At 37.3% G+C, this 23,337-nt stretch overlaps 1 protein-coding gene and 1 long non-coding RNA gene across 5 annotated transcripts in view; one reads left to right on the top strand and one right to left on the bottom strand.

Moving 5' to 3' along the window:
• The window catches only part of LOC121140036, a 121,783-nt gene extending 111,518 nt beyond the window's left edge, over positions 1 to 10,265 (bottom strand). Inside the window, exons 1-2 of one of the 2 annotated variants that reach the window (XR_005876873.1) lie at positions 10,071 to 10,265; positions 7,951 to 8,140 (exon numbers count right to left, since the gene is read on the bottom strand). This is a non-coding gene — a long non-coding RNA (uncharacterized LOC121140036). Of the gene's footprint in view, positions 1 to 7,950; positions 8,141 to 9,458; positions 9,565 to 10,070 lie in introns of those variants that run through there. The other variant, XR_005876874.1, reaches the window with a different exon arrangement.
• A 12-nt stretch (positions 10,266 to 10,277) lies between these two features.
• On the top strand, positions 10,278 to 22,695 carry Slitrk4 (SLIT and NTRK like family member 4). 3 transcript variants are annotated; one of them, XM_013126176.3, is made up of 2 exons: positions 10,278 to 10,369; positions 14,643 to 22,695. In XM_013126176.3, exon 2 carries the CDS (start codon positions 14,693 to 14,695, stop codon positions 17,204 to 17,206), a length of 2,514 nt encoding a protein of 837 aa, XP_012981630.1. In that variant the 5' UTR covers positions 10,278 to 10,369; positions 14,643 to 14,692; the 3' UTR covers positions 17,207 to 22,695. The 3 variants fall into 3 exon arrangements, with proteins under 3 accessions (XP_012981630.1, XP_005087397.1, XP_040600612.1); XM_005087340.4 differs by lacking the exon at positions 10,278 to 10,369 and adding an exon at positions 10,640 to 10,863; XM_040744678.1 differs by lacking the exon at positions 10,278 to 10,369 and adding an exon at positions 11,888 to 11,962.
• The last annotated feature ends 642 nt before the right edge of the window (positions 22,696 to 23,337 follow it).

Genomic DNA, 23,337 nt, shown 5'->3' with positions numbered 1-23,337 from the left:
TTTTAATTTTGAGCTAAGTTTCAATGTGAACAAAGAAACAATCTTCCCTATTAAGCCATTTGGAAAATATACAGGCACCAATCCAGATGAATGACTAATAAACTGAAAATCAGTCAAATAATAGTACAGCAGGAACAGCAGGGATTTTTTTTCCTTTTCAAAAAATTTATTTAAGGAAAAATCAAACTTCATGTATTTTTTACAACAGAGGATTTCAGTGTAAGAGACCAAACACCAAATGTTTTGGAGTAGCTTTTTGCTTGTTTGTTTCACCTTTATCTCTTCATTTTGTGTATGCGATGCAAAGGGGGCAGAGTGGAGGTTTGTTTACACAATGAAATTGAGCAAAAGAAGGGCAATTTCTGGCTATCAATTTTCTAATGAAATTCCTGCTTAAACTGAAATACATTCCACACAAAAATGTTTGTTGGTGGTGAACTGAAGAAATACACAAATAAAATTCCATCTTAGAAAAAAATTAGAACAAAACCAAAGGGAGAAGATGTAAAGTATCTTGATATCATAAACAACAATGAGAATAACCATCAGGCTGAGGTGCAAATCCCAAGGCTAAAAGAAGTAGATAAATGAAACTGCAGGCTTTTGACCTATGAAGACAAAGGCATAAATGAATTCACTTTTTAATTTTGGTGAAATACTTTGAGTAGGAGTCCTCTCATTCTTGAAATATTTTCTAAATAACCCATTTAAATATTGTTACACCTATATGGGAATCATTGGAAATATAATAATATGATATTGCACATGCCTCTGCTTAGGACACTACTGACAGCTGCTCATGTTTTTTGAGACTAAGCTTAATTTTTCTTGTTATTGTCAGTTCTCAATTAATAGAGGCCTTTATAATTATAAATACTAAGTGGGAAAGACATTTGTATGTTGTTCTTAGCTCCACTTGTCAAGCCAAGTTCCCAACAGCTGTACAATGTTCTGATAATTCTTACATCACCCACCCTGAAGTTTCCATATAGAGACAACAAATTTGATAAGATCCCATTTGTTTGGTATCTTCTTTTATTTTATGTCTTTTGCTTATGTGGGTAATTTTCATTTCTGGCCTTTCCAAGTGATTTGATTTCTTATTTTATAGAACATTTCCTGCTGTGTCCTTTCCAAATATGCCTGGCACATAGTGAATTGTGACTCTGTATTCTGGAGGAATATCAAAGTTTTGGACTGTGTCATCTCCAGAAGGACATGCAAGTTACCGACCTTACCACTTGATGGAAGGCAATGTACTGATTTTCTTAATTTCTTTGAATATGTGCCATGGACACCTACCATTATTTCCTTCTATTCAAGTGTTTCACAACATTTAATAAAAGTAAGATTTTTCATAAAGTTTGAATGTGAGCATTCAGAAGTTCAAGGACATTTGTATTTTATGTATTGTATGATAGTATTTGTTATATTCCAATCCCATTGAATTATCACTAAAATGCTAGATCTTGGAGGATAGGCCTTTCTTTTTGCCTTCTATCCAAAGCCTGATGTGTCATAAGTGTTCAGTGAAGATATAATGGACTAAAATGTCTGGCTGAACAAATAATGTGAATGTAGGCTACCTTGACAGAATTATCTATATTCTGGAAATTCTGAAAGTTCTTTGTGTCTAAACTGAAAGGAAAATTTCTATTTTTAGGATAGTTTGCATGGAAAAATGATAGCTTGTTTGAAGTGTTCATTTGATTCTTTTAAAGAGAATCTATCAAACATTACTATAAGATGAGGGCAGAAAATATGAACACTAATAATTTCACTTTTCATAAGAGAGATTGGAGAGGTTATGTGCATATGATGTGATGTAACTTTCTTCTTAAGAACCTGAGAAACAAACTTTCTAGAAAAGCTCTGAGTGCAGCTGTATTTAGTTCAGAGGTTTCAGTGAATGAAAAAGAGGAGAAAATGCTTGGTTAGCCAAAGGTTAATTACTTGAAATAGGTAGTAATTTGAATGAGGACAAACACCTTCTTGAAAGTTATACGTAATTTATAAATTGAAAGCATGAATATGCTGAAATTTCATCTGTTTCTCCTTTATCCATTCTTACCCTGTAGGCTACTCTGTTATTGCTACTAGTCTTAATAAATGATAAAAGCAGAATCTCTAATGAATTGGAGGTATCTTATATAATAATTTCCAATAACGAAACAAAAATTGATTCAGATACATTTACCTTTTTCGTCAAATTCCAATTGACCATTAAGTCTTGTAGGTCTATTGCCACTACAGAAATTATACATGAAAGAATCCCCTTATACCATTTCCATTATGTTTATCATATTTAATTTATGTTTTTGTTTTGTTGTACATTCTTTTTTTTTCAATTTTTTTATTTTAAATAGCTTGTTTTACATGTCAATCCCAGTTCCCTCTCCCTCCCCTCCTCCCGCACTCCCCTTTCCCCCCACCCTCCCACCCTATTGCCAAATCCTTCCCCATAGGGGATATCAGAGTCTGTCATTTTACTCTGGGTAGGGTCCAGGCACTCCCCCTAAGAATCCAGGCTGAGAAAGCATCCCTCTTTGTGCTATAGGCACATGAAGACTGTTTGTATATCAGGGATAGACATTGATCCACATCTCAGGGCCCCATAGGTTGCCCAGGCCTTCTCGCTGACACTCACATTTGGGGGTCCAGATCAGTCCCATGCTGGCCTCCCCACTGTCAGTCTGGGATCCAAGAGCTCTCCCCTGTTCAGATCAGCTGTCTCTGCTGGTTTTGCCAGCCCATTCTTTGCCAATTTGCTCATCACTCCTCTCTCTCTGTCACTGGGTTCCTTGGGTTCAGTTCAGTGATTAATTGTGTGTTTGCCTCTGCTTCCATCAGTCACAGGATGAAGGCTCCCGGATGGTTATAGACATCAAGCTCATTATCAGGAATGGGCATTCGAGGTGGTCTCTCCACTATTGCTTAGCTTGCCAATTGGTGTTATCCCTTTAGATCACTCGAGGTCACTCTGGTGCCTAATATGTCTTCTATCCTATGATTCCCTCTTCCCCCTATTCTACCCCACCCCCTCAACTTCCTTTTCCCCCATGACCAACTCTCTTCCTCTTCACCCCCTCTCTTTTAATTTATTTTTATGAGAATTGCTTTCTTTAGTAATTTCTCTTTCCTACAATATAGTAAAGTTTTAAAAACATATTTTACCAAAGGAAATAACTATTGTTAGTATACCTGATATCAAGTTTAAATCTTCAGGGTAACTAAGAGATTTTCAGCTGAAAAAAAATGACAAGCACAATTGTGATATTTCCTATATTTAAAACAACACTTAGATTTGGTCTTCTAGCAGGGTTATATGAAAGGGAAATACAACGGATTTCCAGAATTATAGTCCAGAGACAGGGATGCCCTATCATATGTTACATAGGACAGATTTTCAAGGAGAAAATTAGAATGACTATCAGTGAAAATCTTCTTCCGTCAAGGTTCAGGAAACTCATATCTCTTGAGACACAGGCAGATGAAAGGAGTCATTACTGTATGGTTCATTTATATTTTTTTCTCATCGCCCTGAGTACTTGGATCTCATAGTTTTGGCATGCTGAATAGTCCTTCATCCATAAAGATAATAAAAATGAAATTTCATAAAATAGCTTCAGTTATAAATGGAAGTAGAATGCTCAAAAAACTTAGCTCTGTGGGCAAAAATGTGCTAGCTAGAGGTCACCCCCTGAACTATTTAGTTCTTAGCTTAGAATAATTTTATTATAAGAAGGATTTGTAAAAAGCATCCATATCAGGACTTCCAACAATAAATATTCTAAGAATATTTGATTTATTTAACTAACGATAGTTATAGTAGACATTATATCTGCCTGAATACTTATTGAATGACTGAGATTGAATTAATTTGCATATAATTTATCACATTAATGTTATCTTAAGTATGACTGCATTACATCTTGTCAGGTATGACTTTCTTTTCTCTAAAAACAGCACATGTCATTATTACACACTATTCTTAGACAGAAAAATATGAGTTAAGTTATTAAGTTACTAAAATATATAGTTGCTATTGATAAAATAATAAATTAGTGCTCACAAATCACTTGAACCTATTTTGCATGTTGAAACAATAAAATTATAAATACTTTGCTCCATTTCTTTCTTAGTTCCTATTTTTCCTTAAAGATATTTAGTGATAAGATTCTGAAAAATGATCATTTTTAATACTCTAGCTCCATGACAAGGGATTTTTCTGAAATATTAGCAATGCTTATTTCTTGAGCTTTTGTAATAGTGTCTCCACTATGATCTGTCAAGGCAGGTTTTATAATAGTCATTGAGTTTATAATACTTATGCCTCTAGTGATATTATTGCTATTTTAAAGCCACAATTAATGAAGTGAAAATAGAAAATTAAATAACGTATATCAATAAGAGTTTGTAAATTTAACTAAAAACAATAGTTCTACCTTTGAAATAATTTTAAATATGGAAAAACAAACTCTACAATGAATCCCATCTGTGTTGTTTACTTATCATATTTATACTTAAGTAGGAAATGAATGTATGATATGTAATCTTTGCTTTTTGTACATACAAAATTTGCTCTCATTGTGAAAAAAGAAAATAAAAATAGCTTTCTAGAAAGTGTATGATATGAGGTGTTTTACCAATATAGATTAGTTAGTCTTCATCAAATTCAGGGAGAATTATTTTCTCATTCCCATTTGACAGATGAGGCATTTCTAACAAGGAAGATAATTGCTCTAAATATCATAGACCTATTAAGTAGGGAAATAAGAATTTCAGTCCGTGTTTATTTGAGGGGAAATTTCACATGCATTAGGTCCTAATAGACCAAAGTTTATTCCTTTCATTTACAAAGGCAAAGATTTCAAATTTTCTATAATTAAAATTCTGGGATATGACTGGAGATCCCTTCTCAGTTAGCTCTTTGTCACTGGGTTTCATCAAAACAGTGATTGTTTACTTGATGTGTATTTCAAACTTGATTGTGGTGGTTAAAATAGAAAAAAAGGGCTTCATGATTTCTTTAAGCTCTAAATTTTCAATTAACAAGAATGTTATATACATTAAAAGGAGCAGCAATTCTCTGTGATGACATATTTTTTGCTATACTAATCCCTTGGCATGGGATTAAGGACAGTTTCCTTATGTTGACCTTATGTGGGTGGACATTATTCAATTTGAGTCACAGTGGGGCAATTAGAAGCTCCAATTTTGAACTGAAAAAATGTAGTCAATCAAAGATATCTGACACTAGCTCACACAGATGCTCTGCCTTCCTGTGACTCATTCTTTGAAGATCAGAATGATACAAATTCTTTTTTGATATAGTAATTGGGGTACAGTCATACTATAACTCATGTATTTCCTATTATATTTTCTGCTTTGCTTCAATACTCCTTGATTTCAACTCAAGTTTCAAAATGTCCATGGAGTTTCAAAAATTAAAGAGGATATGTTATTAACAGGATAAATTTTGAAGGAAAGGTATAAGCTGGTAATTCTAAGGAAAAATAACACTCTCATAAAAGTATTATGGTAAAAAGAACCTTCAATCCTTTTGAAAAAATGATGACAATAATGTTTTGCTGGATTGACATAGCACTCTTGTTCCCTAAACAGAATTGAGCATGGTAAAACTAAAGATTTCCATCAAGTTTCTGTCTCCCTGATAAAGCTGTAGCTGATGTTATGGAACTTGTAGAGCCCATGGGAGTAATTCTCACACAAGATTGTTAAGCTCTTAACTGTGTGTTTTTTTATTTCACAATCTTTGCTATCTTAGAGTTATTGAGACCAGCTCAACTTGTTTCTAGGCTATAATCTTTGACAGCCAGTGAGAAAGATAAGATTTGTCCAAGCTAAAGAATGTACACAAAGAAAATAATAAACAAAACATTGATATTTTCCTATTAGCATCCATGGAAACCACAAAAAATATTGTAGACAATATAAGTAGTACTAATGATTACTGGAATACTCCACCTTTAATATGTTAACAACTCTCTACATAGCTTCTGAGTAAGAAAAGTTATTAGCCCTTTTATAAATAATCTGGAGGACACAAAAGGTCAAGTTATTTGATTCGTTATATATAAATGATTAACCAGCCTCACATCCTTCAATTCACTCTATGTCCTAGAGTGGCACATTTGTCACTAGCCTGGAATAAAGTGAGGTATGAATACTACTCTTTTATGTAATTCCTCTAGGCAGTAGTAAAAGCAACTGTCCCTAACAAGGGAAAAATGAGATCTCTTTGTAGACTGAGGATCCCCTCGATATGAGAACCAGAAGAGCAACATTCATACCACAAGCACACTACTGGCAAAGAGTAAAGATAAATTTTATTATGACATTTTCATATATAATTGATACAAACCGATTTTCACAAATTTTATTGATTTATTCTTGTGCTAAATATTTATACTTTAATACGTGAAAACAATTATGTCTTGAGTATTTACCTTTGGAAAATCTGTCATGCACTCAAATCAGTTTTCAAATATAAGGTGTGAAAATGTCTCTACAGAAAGGGACTTTGGGAGCAGTAGAAAGGCCTCCAAGATATGCAATCAAATCCTATCACTTATTTACTGTGTGGTGCTCAGCAAATTACTTAGCTTCCCTGATGTATTTTTAAGATAAAATTAATCATTCCCTTGTGCCCTTAGCTAAATAATGTCTAAGGAAAGGCATTCACTAAGTAGTAGGTACCATTATACCATTTAATTATGACCTGAAAGCTTTCTTTCACCACCTAGATTACATAAAATTTTCACAAATACAAGATTTTCAAGGAGTAATAAGTAGATTCAATTGCCAAAGACTTCTTCATGACTCATCCTTTTTCTCTTGGTAAATAAAAATTAACTTAAAAGTAATTAAATATTTTGTGAAAATCTAAAATTTGAGAAAAAACAATTTAGTTTTATGACCAATGACCTTGAAAACTTTTTGTATCATGAACGAGCCCTTCCCAGATTATTAACTAGTAAAGAATTTTTTCCTATTCTACTTAAGGGCAGAAGGAATGCCAAATTCTTAATTGATAAAATACTAGATGGTATATAATATGTATTCTATAATGACTTTAATAATCTGTTGTACCTGCATGCCAAAATAATGGCTAAATAGCAATAAAGGCCAAGACAGAATAAAAGTGATAGCACACTGTCTAGGGCCAAGATTTAGCATTATAATATGTAGGCCTGCTGTTGTTAATAATTGGCAATTGTTTATCCTGAATGTGTGATACACAGCATATCTGAGAATCATCAGAGTATGGGAAGTACTCCTACAGAGACAAGATTATGTTCACTACAACATTTGGAGAAATAAGGAGAGGTAGCTTAAAAATAGTGCACATTTGAATTCATGTACTTTATAAAAGGCATCAACTCTGTTTTTCAAATAACCATCAATAGTACTAAAGTTTATTTAACATTTCTCATTTACATATATATTTCCTTTTGTAGACTAAAATTTCTTTCAGTTTGCTATTGTACCTAAATACTACACGAACATCTAGGACTCCAATTCTCAGTTTTAAATTACTTCTCAAGCAGAAGAAACATAAAGAACACAGATATTAGTTCTATTTTCTTGTTATGTTTAATTTATTTAAGTAGAAAAATATGTTATTTTAAATGATTCATTTTGGTGAACTGAATACCACTCACCAACATTAGTAGCAATATTAATTGCAGTTTATCAGACTTCTCTCTCCATTGTTGTATAAAACAGAACTCTCTGTTGTTATTGCAGTTAAATATAGCTAAGCCTCAGAACAGTTTCAAAAGTTGAATAAATTTGGGCATTTATATAATCTGATATTTACTGTCCAACTCTGGCCTTTTGAGATATCTCAGTACTTGAAACAAAAAAAAATCTTCCTTCTATTGAATCTTTTCAACATTTATAGCAAAGGACAAACAATTCACCTACCTTGATAAAATCCATGGTAGCTTCCTGAATTCTTCGAATTTAAAATAAAATGCCAACTCACTTTGTTAGCCATTACCAGTTCTAAATCGCACTATGATATGCAATGCAAATTTGAGCTCTTAATTAGCAGGATCTGGTTTGTTCAAATGTACCACATTGGAGGAATTTCTCAACATATTGCAGCTGTTACCTGTGGAGGAAACAGATTTTCCATCAGTGAGAGAAGACTCACCAGTACACTTGCTGTTGTGGCCTGATCCTTTGGTGTTTCTTTAAACACTATTTCATAGTAGTTTTACAATGAATATGACAAATTTACCATTGCTGTCCACTCAATTTCTGCCTCTAGGTTGTTTTCAGAAGAGAAGAGGATAAAAGCATTGAGGCAATGGAGAATATGGATAGAGTAAGAGCTCTTTATGAATGTTGCATGAAGAAACAAGGTCATGAAATAAGTTTACATACACACATCTATTCAAATATGTAAATACTGCACATTCATCTCTGTTAAACTTGTGTTCAACTAACATTAGCATTTACATGAACATAAACTAAAGGCAACTTCATGAAATGACAAAAATGAAAGCAAAAAACAGAAATGGATAACTACATAGATATTATAAGAGGTAGGATATTTTTGAAAAATAGTATCATGAATCCTTTGCCCACCATTTGTTTGTTTGCCAAAATGTGGGGCCTTAAACATTTTACTGTAGAAATTCAGGTGTTCAACATAACTCTGATTTCAAAGCTGTTGCTAGTTTCAACTTAAAGAATTTATCCTTTTTAATCAAAAGCATTTCTGGATTGTGGCTAGAGTCATTGAGATTTGAATAAAAGAACTGAGCAGAGCACAGTTCTCAAGAAATGGGTCTGAAAATCTTTCTGGAATTATGGCAAAAATAGTTTGTTAGAAATTCCGAGGGAAAGCTTCATATTTATAATTTGTACTTATTTACCTAAAACCATTTCCCATGTAAACAGAAAGTCACGAGAGACATTTTTTTTCTTAGCCAAGCACCTACAAAACAGCAGTCAGAGGAAGGAAGCAAAATCAAAATTTCTTATTTCTAAATCAAGCATTTGAAAGGTGTGCAATAGCAGAACTAACTCTTATCTGTCCCCTCTCCTAGCTCCTTTTACTTTTTTAGCTAAATTATCAATCTGCACGAAACTGGTTTGAACATTAGCTCTTCCTCAGGACTTCCTACTTTCTTGCACAAACATTAATCTTTGGATACAAGAGATTTAGATTATATAAGGGTGAGATCTGCAACCTTTAGATTTTGTCAGTAAGATACTAAAGTCTCCTAAGTATAGTAGAGACAAGTGGGCACTAAAGAAGACTCTTCTTATTCATTTTCCCTTTTCTATCTCCCTAGTGTTCCTCTGCCTCTTCACTCTTCATAGTCCCCTCAGTGCAGCCTAAATCATGTAATCTCCACTCCCTCCTTAAAGACTCCCATCCACCCCCACCCACCCCACAACCAATGTCCCCTCCTGGTCACCTCAAAAGCCTGGAGAAATGGAATGCACACAAAGCCTCTCTTATCGGGCTTGAGCTTGAAACTGGGCATGCTCAGTAGCCAAAGTGATTTTTTTCTCCCTCCTGTTTTCTTTGTGTGTGCGTGTGTGTGCGTGTGCGTGCGTGCGTGTGTTGTGTGTGCACGTGTGTGTGTGTTTCTTTTTCCTGCCCCCTTTTAGTTTCAAGTACAGCATCTCTCCCTGTCCCATGGCTCTATTCCCCCTATTCTTAACCCCCTATCCTCACCTTCAGCTTCTTAATTCCTGCTTAACACCTTTCAGCAGAAGGCTTGTGGAGTTCTAAACTACATAGAATTAAGTCATCTCCTCCCAATCCTGCTAAATAAGCTCACTTGGACTAAAGCCTCACACTTCTGCCTTAAACCTTCTGGCCCCTCACATGCAGACAGGTAGGGGGAGTGCGAATACCGCTGGATCCAGGAAATTGGTCCCGAAAAGGTTCCATCCAGGATCGCCAGCTACTGAAGTATTCCCAAAGCCCCATTCTGCCTGGTGACAATTAGCCAAAGGTACCATACCCATGCTATAAAGCCGAGAACAACTGGCGCATTTCAATGTCATTGTTGTTAACTCACCCCTCTACTCTGGAATTATTCAATTCCACCACGCAGACTTGAAGACCCTGTGTCCCCTGTCCCAGCCCCCACTCCCATGTCCACGGTCAAGGCTTTCCAAAATTTCTTTCCTTCCCCTTGGGTTCTTGCTTGCTCCCTCAGAGGGACACCTCGTGTGTGTGCGTGCGTGCGTGCCTGTGTGTGTGTGTGTGTGTGTGTGTGTGTGTTCGCGAGCGCGTGCACGCGCGCGTCCCTTTCCTTGTTGGAGTGCTGGAGGAAGAGAAAAGACTGGAGTGTGCATATGTGATAGGATGATGGAGGTTAGTGCAACCGGGGAAGGGAACTAGGGTTCCAGTGCCTGAGGTTCAGGGTCGCTCCTCGCTACGGGGTGTTTTTGGCAAAAGAGGAGGTGGATGCCAGAAGGGAAGCATTTTGTCTTTCCCAGTGTGTGACAGGATTGAAGTGTGGGTGTCTTCAGGAGGGTCAAGGGGTGCGGGAATCAGAGGGGATAGAAGTGGTTGGGTGTCCGGAGGGAGGGCTGCAAGTGAGCCAGGGGGCGGGGGCGGGGGCGGGGAATCGGCGCGCATATGTAAAGGTGCAGCCCGAGTGTGAGGGTCTGGGTGCGCGCGCGCGGTGTCTGGACGGGTGCGCGCGCGCGCCGCTGCCCGCTTGCTTGCCTGCTAAAGGCTGTTCGGTGGGTTTGACCGGCGAGCGGGCACCAAGAAGCTAGATCCCAGATAACTAGAGACCATCGCGGAAACTGCGGAGTGAATCGGAACGCGGTGGACCCTCTACAGGACCTGAGGCTCCAGAGGTGGGTGAATTTCAAGCCCTGGCAGCGCGAGCTGCAAGGAAAGGCGCGCTGCTTCTTCTTGGCTGGGCTTGGCACAGTGTATGTGTGCGCGCTTGGAGGGAAGCAGGTAGCTTATTATTTTTAGTTGGAGTCATGTTGGTTTGGGGGCCGTTAAGTAAACGAAGTGAACATGTTGGCTAACCTCCACCCCAAAGAACACACAAACACACACACGCACACGCGCACACACACACACACACACACACACACACACACACACACACCACCCACTTGATCCCTTGTCCTCGAGGACCGAAAGAATCCGGGTGTCCTTAACATCCCTGCCCCTGGGGCAGGCTAGGCATCCATCAGGGAAAGAGTCCTGGTCTGTGGCACAGTGTGCTGTCAGGGCTGCTGCCTTGGGCGGCTTTGTGTTCTGTGCCCTACTCTCAGGCACTGTGTGTGGACTTGAATGTGGGGTTTCAGGCGGTGGCCGGCCAACTGCTCAGAGACTGCTGGCACTCAGCAAGACATGCAATATGGGTGGAAGAGCCTGTGGGTAACTCTGAGAGCCCAACGAAGCCAGGCGAACATTAGCAGCGACTCTTTGCAAGGTTCCTAAATGTTGAGTTTATTTCTGCCTGGGTGTACAGGATCCTATAGCTGGCCTGGGCAGGTGGGGGTGGGGGGCTATGCCCGGGCCACAGCTCAAAGCAACAGAACTATGGAGTCACTCTGACTGTAGCGAATGGGTCTTTGATGCCCCAGTGCGATAGCCCTCGAGGCCTGAACTAGTCATCTCTTCCTCTTGCTCACCCCACTGCACATTCGGATCTAGCGAGGCCGGAGAAAACTCCAGCAGCCTACCCCTTGTGGGACGGGAGTGCGCGGAGAAATGTGTGCGCAGCGGGACTGAAGGCCCCCGCGACATCGTGCACAGTACCCCGCCCCCGCCCCCGCCCCCGCCCGCCTGTGAGGCTGCTGCTCGGGCCGGGTACCCAGGAGGGGGCTGCGCGCCGGCTCTGGGCACCGGGATGCGGCAAAACATTGCGGTACACGCCAGCGGCCCCTCAAACTGCTTCGCCTCCGAGCTCGAGATAGCGCTCTGGGGGCAACAACGGTCGGTCTTTCCACTGTTCTCCCCCACCCCACCTCCACCTTGGCCCTCAGGCAGGGAGGGGGCAGCTAAGGTTTCCTATATCTTCTGTTGAGGTGCCACATCGACTTGCTGACCCCTTTGGCAGCGGTTTGCACTCCGCAGGCTCGCTTTCTCCTCTTGGGCATGGAGCGCTAGGAGCGGCACTCTGGTGGATGCTGGGTCTATGGTAGGACAAGGTTTGTGCAGTTCTGGGCAGCCTTGGGAGCTGGACGTCTTGCTAGGCACCACCAAGTGATGGGAAAAAAGGAAAGCCAAATCCGACCCTTTTGGAAGCCTGAGTTTGGGGTTCCCAACCCATACTTTATAAGGTTTTCTTTCCCGGTTTGTATTTTTGCTGTTGTCACGATTTTTAGAATATATTAGTGGTATCTCTTTTCCCTACAGTTACTTTTATTTTCTAACCTCGTTTTTCACAGTTCTCCAGCTCTCAATAACTATTGTCCTTTCGGTGCCTGAGTGCCTGTTTGCTTCTCCTTGGTGGGCTGACACTTCCTCTGCCTTGCTTCTTTGCTCCAGCTGCTCTTGGCTTTCTCTGTTTGTCTGGAACTGCATTTGGGACCTTCCTCGCTTGTCCTTGCGCCTCCCCCACCCCCCTTGCTACTTAAAGTAGAAATGACTGAGAGGGCAGCTCTTCATGCATTGTCACATCTGTTGTGCTTCTCCTTCTTGTTTTTTTGAGGGTTTCTGGTTATTTGAATTTTGTCTTGTGTTTGTCTTGATTTTTGTGTTTTGTTTGTTTTTACTTTGGTTGCATTTTGATTTCTTTGTTTTTGCGTGGGGGTGGTTAGGAAGAAGAAATGACTCAACTGAACCAAAATAGCTGTTGAAAGCTACATTAACACAAGGCAAAAAAGACCAAGTGAAATTTTGATTTTACAATTGAAGTTGTTTTGGGTGATGTCATGCTTAAAAATATATGACATTTTTTTTGCAACGACAGTCATGCTATAACAGTGAATAGGGGAAATGCCTACATATATGGCAGTCAAATAGCATCCCAGTGATACCGGCTATATTCTGAACCAAGATGCTTAAAATGTAAACCTTCCTGTGTCTTGGCTAATGGATTTTCTACCTTGAGACGCATTTGGTTTTACCACTAGCTGATTCCTTGTGAAGGGAAAAAAAGGGGAAAAAGGAGTTTCTGTGTGACACATTTTTTCCTTGCACCATTTTCTCATTGTTTTTCTGAGTATTTTATTTATTTAATTAATGTTCAGTAGTGACCTTATGAAAACTGCATCCAGGTTCCTCCCATTCACTATTGGAAAGATTCATAAGCCTAAAATTGCATCAATAAAATACATAGTGTTTGTGTTCCATTAATTCCTCTCCATGAGGCAAAACAGTCTCTCTCTCTCTCTCTCTCTCTCTCTCTCTCTCTCTCTCTCTCTCTCTCTCTCTCTCTCTCTCTCTCTCTCTCTCTCTCTCCCTCCCTCCCTCCCTCCCTCCCTCCCTCTCTCTCATGTGTGTGTGTTTTGTTTGCTTGTGTGTGTGTGTGTCTGTGTGCGCACAGGTTTTTAAGCGGTTGCTTCGAAGGGTTAATTTTTTTGAGTCATTAAACTCTTCCAAGAAGTAATTCTTCATTTGTTTACAGGCAGGGGCATGGGGTTATCTTTTAGGGAGGGTGTTTGGGAACTGAAAGCCTTATGTGGAATTGAAATATGTAGAATCGAATTTATCTGCTTCTGCAGATAAAGCTGCTCCAGGACTGTAACATGTGGACTCCTCTTCCTCAGCAGTGACAGGCTGTGACCAAAGTGAAGGTGAATTTCAACCAAGGGGTCAGTGGGGACTGGGTTCAAACTGAGAAATGAAAAACAGATGAAGGCCAGACAGGCAGAAAAGCCTTTTCTAGTGGGTGGAAATACTGCCTGGAAATCAGTTGAGCAGTGCAAGAATACGCAGGTCCCTTTTCTGCTTCCAAGGACCTAAAGACAAAAAGCTTTTTAACCCCATTTGGGAAATGACTGACAGCAAAGTAGGTGTTGTTTATTAATCTGACAGTTTTTAGAGCCCCATAGGATCACTTGTGCTTTTGAAAACAGATTACAGGAACAAACTGATTCATGGCAACATGCTTACCTAAGTGCCAAAGCTCAGGCGAATTTCTTTTCAGGGCACATTTCATGTACTTCCTTTAACTGTCTTCTTTAAAGGAACCCAGTCCTCCCACTGCCATCCTCGGCTGAAATCTGAGTTCAGTTATGGTCTCTATCCAGCCTCTGTATCTAGCAGAAGCCTAGAGAATAGATTTCCACCAGTTGTGGTATGTTTGTGGTGTAGAGGACATGAATTAATGGATCCGATAGGTATGTGCATTTTCGTTCAAATAGCAAGCTTAAGGGTAAAATTTGGTGGTTTAAGTTAAAAATTGAAATTAATGTGAAGTGTGGTTTGAAATCTCCTTTCTTACCTTACTGTTTGTCATTTAGTCTACACATGTACATTTTGTACAAATTATAGATATGAAGAATGTGACATTTTTGTGGTTACTGTTGTTCAGTGGAGTGCAAATCTGACTGCCTTAAGAAGTACAATGCTAGAGATTGTAGCCTGTATTCACAATAATATAATTTAAGCACAAATATTTCTTTTCAAAGAATGAACACTGAAAAACTGTTTTCTTTTTATTTTTTAGATTATTTCTCTTTATTCAGAAGCATAGAGTTGTTTGCTGATTGCAAGAAGATGTTTCTTTGTCTCTTTGCGATTGTGTCAGGCCTGATTTCTTCAACAAATGCAGATTCTGACATATCAGTGGAAATTTGCAATGTGTGCTCCTGCGTGTCAGTTGAGAATGTGCTCTATGTCAACTGTGAGAAGGTTTCAGTCTACAGGCCAAACCAATTGAAACCCCCTTGGTCTAATTTTTATCACCTCAATTTCCAAAACAATTTCTTAAATATCCTCTATCCAAATACATTCGTGAATTTTTCTCATGCAGTGTCTCTGCATCTGGGAAATAATAAACTGCAGAACATTGAGGGAGGAGCCTTTCTCGGGCTCAATGCATTAAAGCAGTTGCACTTGAACAACAATGAATTAAAGATTCTCCGAGCTGACACTTTCCTTGGCATAGAGAACTTGGAGTATCTCCAGGCTGACTACAATTTAGTCAAGTATATTGAACGAGGAGCCTTCAATAAGCTCCACAAACTGAAAGTTCTCATTCTTAATGACAATCTGATTTCATTTCTTCCTGATAATATTTTTCGATTCGCATCTTTAACCCATCTGGATATACGAGGAAACAGAATCCAGAAACTCCCCTATATTGGAGTTCTGGAACACATTGGCCGGGTCGTTGAATTGCAGCTGGAAGATAACCCTTGGAACTGTAGCTGCGATTTATTGCCTCTAAAGGCTTGGTTGGAGAATATGCCATATAACATTTACATAGGAGAAGCTATCTGTGAAACTCCCAGTGACTTATATGGAAGGCTTTTAAAGGAAACCAACAAGCAGGAATTGTGTCCCATGGGCACAGGGAGTGATTTTGACGTTCGCATTCTGCCTCCATCTCAACTGGAAAATGGCTACACCACTCCCACTGGTCACACTACTCAAACAACCTTGCACAGATTAGTGACCAAACCACCAAAAACAACAAATCCTTCCAAAATCTCTGGAATAGTGGCAGGCAAAGCCCTCTCCAACCGAAATCTCAGTCAAATTGTGTCTTACCAAACTAGAGTGCCTCCTCTTACACCTTGTCCGGCACCTTGCTTTTGCAAAACACATCCTTCTGATTTGGGACTGAGTGTGAATTGCCAAGAGAAAAATATACAGTCCATGTCTGAACTGATACCGAAACCTTTAAATGCCAAGAAGTTGCATGTCAATGGCAATAACATCAAAGATGTGGACATTTCAGACTTTACTGAGTTTGAAGGACTGGATTTGCTCCATTTAGGCAGCAATCAGATTACGGTAATCAAAGGAGAAGTATTCCACAATCTTACCAATCTACGCAGGCTTTATCTCAATGGCAATCAGATCGAAAGGCTGTACCCTGAAATATTTTCAGGCCTTCATAACCTACAGTATCTGTATTTGGAATACAATTTGATTAAGGAAATCTTAGCAGGCACCTTTGACTCCCTGCCCAATTTGCAGCTACTGTACTTGAACAACAATCTCTTAAAGAGCCTGCCAGTTTATGTTTTTTCTGGAGCACCCCTTGCGAGACTGAACCTGAGGAATAACAAATTCATGTATCTACCTGTCAGCGGAGTCCTCGACCAGTTGCAGTCTCTTACACAAATTGATTTGGAGGGCAACCCTTGGGACTGCACTTGTGACTTGGTAGCATTAAAGCTGTGGCTGGAGAAGTTAAATGATGGAATTGTTGTGAAAGAACTGAAATGTGAGACTCCTGTTCAGTTTGCCAACATTGAACTGAAGTCCCTCAAAAATGAAATATTATGTCCTAAACTTTTAAACAAGCCATCTGCACCATTCACAAGCCCTGTACCTGCAATTACATTCACCACTCCATTGGGTCCCATTCGAAGTCCTCCTGGGGGCCCAGTGCCGCTGTCTATTTTAATCTTAAGTATCTTGGTGGTCCTCATTTTAACTGTCTTTGTTGCATTCTGCCTTCTTGTTTTTGTGCTGAGACGCAACAAGAAACCCACAGTGAAGCATGAAGGACTGGGGAACCCTGAGTGTGGCTCCATGCAGCTGCAACTAAGGAAGCATGACCACAAAACTAATAAAAAAGATGGACTGAGCACAGAAGCATTCATTCCACAAACCATAGAACAGATGAGCAAGAGTCACAGCTGTGGCCTGAAAGAGTCTGAAAGTGGGTTCATGTTTTCAGACCCTCCAGGACAGAAGGTCACGTTAAGAAATGCTGGTGACAAAGACAAAGACTTACTGCATGTAGATACCAGGAAGAGACTCAGCACAATTGACGAGCTGGATGAACTGTTCCCTAGCAGAGATTCCAATGTGTTTCTTCAGAATTTTCTTGAAAGCAAAAAGGAGTATAACAGCATTGGTGTCAGTGGCTTTGAAATTCGCTATCCAGAAAAACAACAAGATAAAAAAAGCAAGAAGTCACTGATAGGTGGTAACCACAGTAAAATTGTTGTGGAACAAAGGAAGAGTGAGTATTTTGAACTGAAGGCAAAACTTCAGAGTTCTCCTGACTATCTGCAGGTCCTTGAGGAGCAAACAGCTTTGAACAAGATATAGGTCATGTAATCCAACTACATACAGAGGACATTATTTAATGATGAAAGTGCCTTTTGTTGACTTCTAACTTCCAAATACTATATTATCATTAGGCATAGAGACAGGTGTTTCCAAGGGTATCTCATTAACTGTAGCCGTAATGATGTGTCAAGTAGAAGAGAATATCCTTAATAGATTTTACTACATAAAACCTATACTGTGGAGTCCTGTGGGGATACTGCAAACTCTATTGCCAAAGGGATGCTTTATAAACAAAACACACTGAATTTAACCTCAAGAGGCAAATCAGTTTTGTACTCTGATACAAAACCTCCATCTCTTTGTGAATTTGTAAAGCAAATTCAAGAAAACTGGTACCAGTGTTTGTATCTCAGCTGCGTCCTTCATCTTGCACGTAGATTAAGTTGGTGAAACTGGAATAACCCTTTTGATTTGTGGCATTGTAACAACTCTGTGTAAAGATTACCTGAAAAGTGTAAAAAACAAATAAGCATGCAAAGAGAGAACATTTGATAGTATTTGTAAATTGGTAAAATTTATGGCCTGCATCTTGAAACCACTGGATTTATAATGTTAAATTGTGCAAATACTTGTTTAAAATATACCATGCATTACATAACTATAAAATTTGAACACTTTAAGTATTACCTGTCTATACATCAAAACTTAAAGGAAAAAATTCAATGTGAGTTACATAGCATTTGTGGTGATATAGAGAAAAAATGTTTATCAGAATTAAACCTGGCTTAAATTAAACTAGAGTTTGTTCTCAGTTGTGTCAAATACCCACAATCCTTAAAGGTTGTCCCAAATTAGCAAAGTGCTTACCGTGTGAGCGCACCCAAAGCTATTTTTGTAACATAATTCATATTTATGAAGTACTTTGTATACTAAATAGGAAAACATGTACTCCCTAATATGTATTTAATATGCCTGACTTATTTTCCTGATCACGGCAAATTTGTCAGTAAGTATAAATTTAGATAAGAAAAAAGTACTAAAGTGAAACTGAAGCTAATGTGTACAGAAATATTTTGAACTCTGTGATCAGGTATAATTTAAAAGCAAAAAAAATACAAAAAGCCCCACAAAATTAAAAAAAAAATCTGTGCTATTCTTGTGAATTTAGCGTATTATCTTCAGATTTGTTGCCAGCTGTGCATTTTAAAATAGGTTCCTTAGTTTTACAGTATTGTGTCTGGGGCAGTTGTTATTTGCCATCAATTGTCTTGCTTTTCAGGATTCTATGAGCTTAGTTCAAATAGTTTTAATTACAATATATAACAAATTAATGACTAATGTTAATAATATCATGTATGCATCAGTATCCTGTTCTTCATCATTCTGACTACTATCAGATAATCTAGTAGAACTGTAAACATCATGGCAGTCTTGGCTACCAAAGCCACACTGAAAATGCTTTTACTGGTCTCAGATGAATTCATGATCTACAACCACAACTGATATGCCCCTGTGTTTGCGTATGCTGTTAAGTTCTAAGTCAAAATTGGTCAAATGAATGAAGTATTTGATAATGGGTTGAGATCTGAAGATATTTAGGATCTCTGATTAGCAAATCAATATTCAGAATCTCATTGCCTTCTTGGCCAGCTGTTTGTGTGTGTGTGTGTGTGTGTGTGTGTGTGTGTGTGTGGTGTGATGAATTACAGTATTATTAAGTAAAGTAGCTAATAAGGCAAACAGACATTCTTTATGAATTTCAAGTTGCAGATATTTTGATGCAGCTTCCAAAAGGATATTACAGTTAAGTAGTAACAGCAATCCTTTTATTAAATACTAATTTCAGTATTTTATGTGTTTGTTCCAAATTTTTAAGGAATATTTGACATTATTACAGGAGTGTGTACATATGTGTGTGTATATGTGTGTGTGTGTGTGCGCGCACACATGTGTGTTTGGGTATATATTCATATATAGATAGATAGATAGATAGATAGATAGATTTGGAGATTTTTTAGATAGCAAATAAAATCTCCCTATGTATGTGCTGGTGCTCTTAAAACTTTAATGTGTAATTTTCTGTTCCATGACAATGTCTGTGAAAACTTTATATGACTATAAATACATCCAAACAAATAATTGCTTTCTGATCTTGAAAGAAAAGAAGTGTGTTCAAATGCTAATTTTCATCTGCAGTTTCATAAGGACATTTAATATGCCATTACCATGCATGCATGCATCCATGGATTAAAGGGCTCCTAATGCACACTGACAGGATAAAGATGCAAAGGCTTACGACAAAGTGTTTTTGTTTATCCCATCATTAAAGTATGGATTCAGAAATATTAAATGGACACTTACAGGAGGAACCAGAAAGCTCCATGCATAAGCTGGGGCTAATAGGTTGTTGGGATGATGTTTTTTATTCAGTGTGGTGATGTTTGGAAGATTATTCGAGGTTTCTGCAAAATTGTCAGCGGCAAGAGTACCTGCCACCATCTCAAAGCTTGCTGTAGTATATTGGCTACTCACACTTTACTGCTGAAAGCTATAAATGCTCAAAAAATTTTAAGAAAAATTAATTTAACTATATGTGCTTATTTGGTGGTTCTAATTGTAAATGGAAGTAACAAATTCTTGGTTAAGGCTAATATACTTTCCTTAACTAAAGTCATTGTGCCTACATTATACAGTGTATGCTATTTTGCACCTGTCTTTCATTAGTTCTTCTTGTATCTTTTATGATACATAGTTAGGTATAAATTCTGAGTTGAGTACATGAGCAGTTTAAATACTGTATCTGCGTTTTGTTGGCTTCAGCTATAATCTTGACGTTAGTTTAACCCCTTGAGATATGATATGCACATGGTAAAACATTTTTAGTTGTATTTGATTCAAATATTAAAAAGCCAAGAAGTGATTATCTCTAATGTGGTATGAGACATCATTGCCTTCTTGGCATTATATTCCTGTGTATGGACTGTGTTAGAACAGTTGCAGAGAAAACTAGATCTTATGAAATCAGTGAAGGGGTGAGATAATATATTGTGTCCATGTAATATAAATCAAGTTTTAAATTATTTTTTTATGAAATCAATAAAATGATTCAATTCTTTAAAAGTAAATCTTTGTGTAATTTTATGAGAAAGCAGCTATTAAAGTACAGTGATTCAAATATATAAGGCAATTTATATCTCATACTTAGTTTTTCATTCTAAATAACAGTAGAAACAAATATATTAATTAGAAAGTTATTAAAGACCATTACCATTAATTGCTTTTCAAAAACATTTAGTTTTGTACGCCATAAGGTCGCATAAATATTAAATGGCATGGCCTCATGAGTAATGTCATAGGCATTTCAGAAATATCAAAGTCAACCTAGAAATGTATGGCGATAATATTAATCTACAATTACATTTGCATGACTTACATGGATAATATATGAAATGAGCACAGTGAGCTTTTCATTTATGTTTCTTTTTTTTCTTTTTCAGTTTTGTTGTCATCGTTGCATCCAAAGAGTTAGGGAGAAAATATATTAAGAATGTATTTATAGTTACTATTTTGAAATAAAGTAGAGAATATGTATTATATTGTTTTACCCTGTTTTGATTATTTCTATTTTAGAATAATTAATACAAAACCAAGTAATGCTATGAAATCTAATGTAAATCACAGCAAAAAACAACTCTAATGAATTTTGTTTGCTTTGAATTACACCAAGATATTAGATTTTATTAAATACCATTTTTCTGGAACCATCAATAAAATTGTTTGGTACAGTGTTATTTCTGAAACCACCTCTTGTTAAATATATTTATCTTTTCATTGTTTTTCAGAAAAAGTAAAACAGTAGCCAAACTGATTATATCACTCAAATTTGAGGGTAATATATATAGCTTTATAATACTGTTTACACTAAATTTAATTGTTAAGCCTCTGTTAAAAGATGTTTTCCTAACAAGCACAGTTGCAATCTGTATTTCTTTGTACTGGCATTCCCTTAGAGAAGAGTTGTCAGACAGTGTCAAAATCAACATACTTTGATCCTTTCGTATTCTCTCCATTTAAAATTCAACATAACTTCAAGTAGTCAAATATTAGTATTCAATCTGAGCTATTAACACAAATAAATTCACAGAAGCTTCAGAACCTCTACATTCTACTGCAAGCTTGACTGGTTTCTAGTTGCTTACACTTAATGTAGTAAATGACTATTCTTAAGTTAGCTTCTTCTAAAGTAACCAAAAATATCAGTCAACCACTTGATGCATTTTCTGTGGTTGAAAAAAATTGAACCAATTGCATTATAGTTCTACTGAGAGCAGAAAAATATTCAAAAAGCTGCATTTCCGATAAGGTGGTTTGAGATCATGTGTCTATAAGCTAACTGAAGCAAAGGAAGTGCACAGAATTATAAGTTATGATTTCTGTGGCTTTACAACTATACATAAATTGTGCTGAAAGTTGGCACGATATAGAGCAAGCACAAGGCAGTTGTTCTCAGCCACTGCATTATGTAGACAAGTGGCATCAAATCAAGGGCCATACTCATGTTCAGTGTTCATTCAATTACTTAACTAGTCAGACTAACTATTGGTGGTGTCCCTTACTAGGAATAATTACAAGTGTAAGTCACAAGTATTGTCTCTCAATTGCAGATTTCTAGGGGATTTGTCTTTTGCTAAATTAAAACCAAATGGGAGGTCAAATGAACCTAAATAACTTTGTGGCTTTTTAAAAATAAAAACTGCCTTAGTATACATTTAATTTAATTTTATTGTATAATTTTCTTTATTCTATTTAGTTTCCAGTGATTTATAGGATAGCATTGGAGAAGGAAAAAGTAAAGAAAGTGTTTCTACTATCTCCTATATGAAATACTATAATATTCTAAAAGTTTGTAAAACTTTTTAATTTGTTGTTCTTATATCTACACAGAGGAAATGCTTTCAAGCACTAGGGTAATTGGATACTTTGGGTCCAGAAAATACGACACTGGCAATATGAAAGATTTGAACTCCGCAGTGCTTGGTAATTACAAGTTAGATTTGCAATAGAACCAAGAACCAAGAAGTAGCAAGTCAATCTTCCATGGTAGTTTACTTTTGTGGGTATTGCCTGCTCTTAAACACAAATCGCTTTAAAAATTCGTGAGGGAAGTCCTTAGAGAGCTAATGAGAGTATGTAATAAATAGGTATCTACCTTTATTTTTAAATAGCCTATAGAGAGACAAGACAGTGTTTTAAAGTAATTGGACAATATATTTCTCTCAGTTGGCAACTCAAAAGTACATCATGTCAGATACTGTTGACAAACTTCTAAGGAAGCCATGTTGTGCAATGGATATTAATTATGGTAATGATTAACAATCACATTGAGAATTATCCTCCCTATTAAGCAATGGCAATGTATATTTCCATCATCGTTTTATGTAAACTGAATCATTGTGCTAAAATTCTGGAGTTGGTATGGAGTAACTTTAATGCTGTTTTCATGAATAAAAGTCTTTTCTTATAGGTCATATGTGTAGCCATTCAGTGTTTTTATTAGTTTGATATTGGCAACACTCAAGTACAAAGGGAAGTTCAAATAATTTGCTATTTACTTGATATTAATTTACATAAGTAGGGAAGTTATACCTGTACATATATGCATGTACACAGAAATACACACAAACATTGAATGATACACAAATATGTATATCTACTCATTGAGTATTGAAATGCTCCTGTCTCAGTTAAAGTTTGCAAATGACAGCTACTTCATCCCCAGTGAAAATCCCATCCTGAGTGAGAACCTTGATTTTATGCTAAATTTGTACATAAACACTGTGTAGTGTGTAGTAGTAATTGTATTGAGCTTATGCCCTGTAACTTCCTTGGATTTCAGTCGCGTAACTGTCCAGTGATTTGATTTTTGATTTTCTACATTGGTTGAATTTCTCATTTAGTATGTCATTTGTGTGCTTACTAAGTGAATACAATGTGCTATTCACAAAACATCAGTCATGGTGCAAACCAAGTCTGCTGCAACCTTGTATAAACATGCTCAGAGAAGCATGTAAAGACTATGTATATAGAAGCACCTATATACAAAATAAGGACTCCCATGGTGAGATTCGTGATTAGTAATTCTAGAACATGAAAAACTACTTCAAAAGAAG

This window comes from Mesocricetus auratus, unplaced genomic scaffold (assembly GCF_017639785.1).
Source record: "Mesocricetus auratus isolate SY011 unplaced genomic scaffold, BCM_Maur_2.0 Super-Scaffold_100003, whole genome shotgun sequence".
Taxonomy (NCBI): Eukaryota; Metazoa; Chordata; class Mammalia; order Rodentia; family Cricetidae; genus Mesocricetus; species Mesocricetus auratus.
This window is presented reverse-complemented; position numbering and strand designations above follow the sequence as displayed.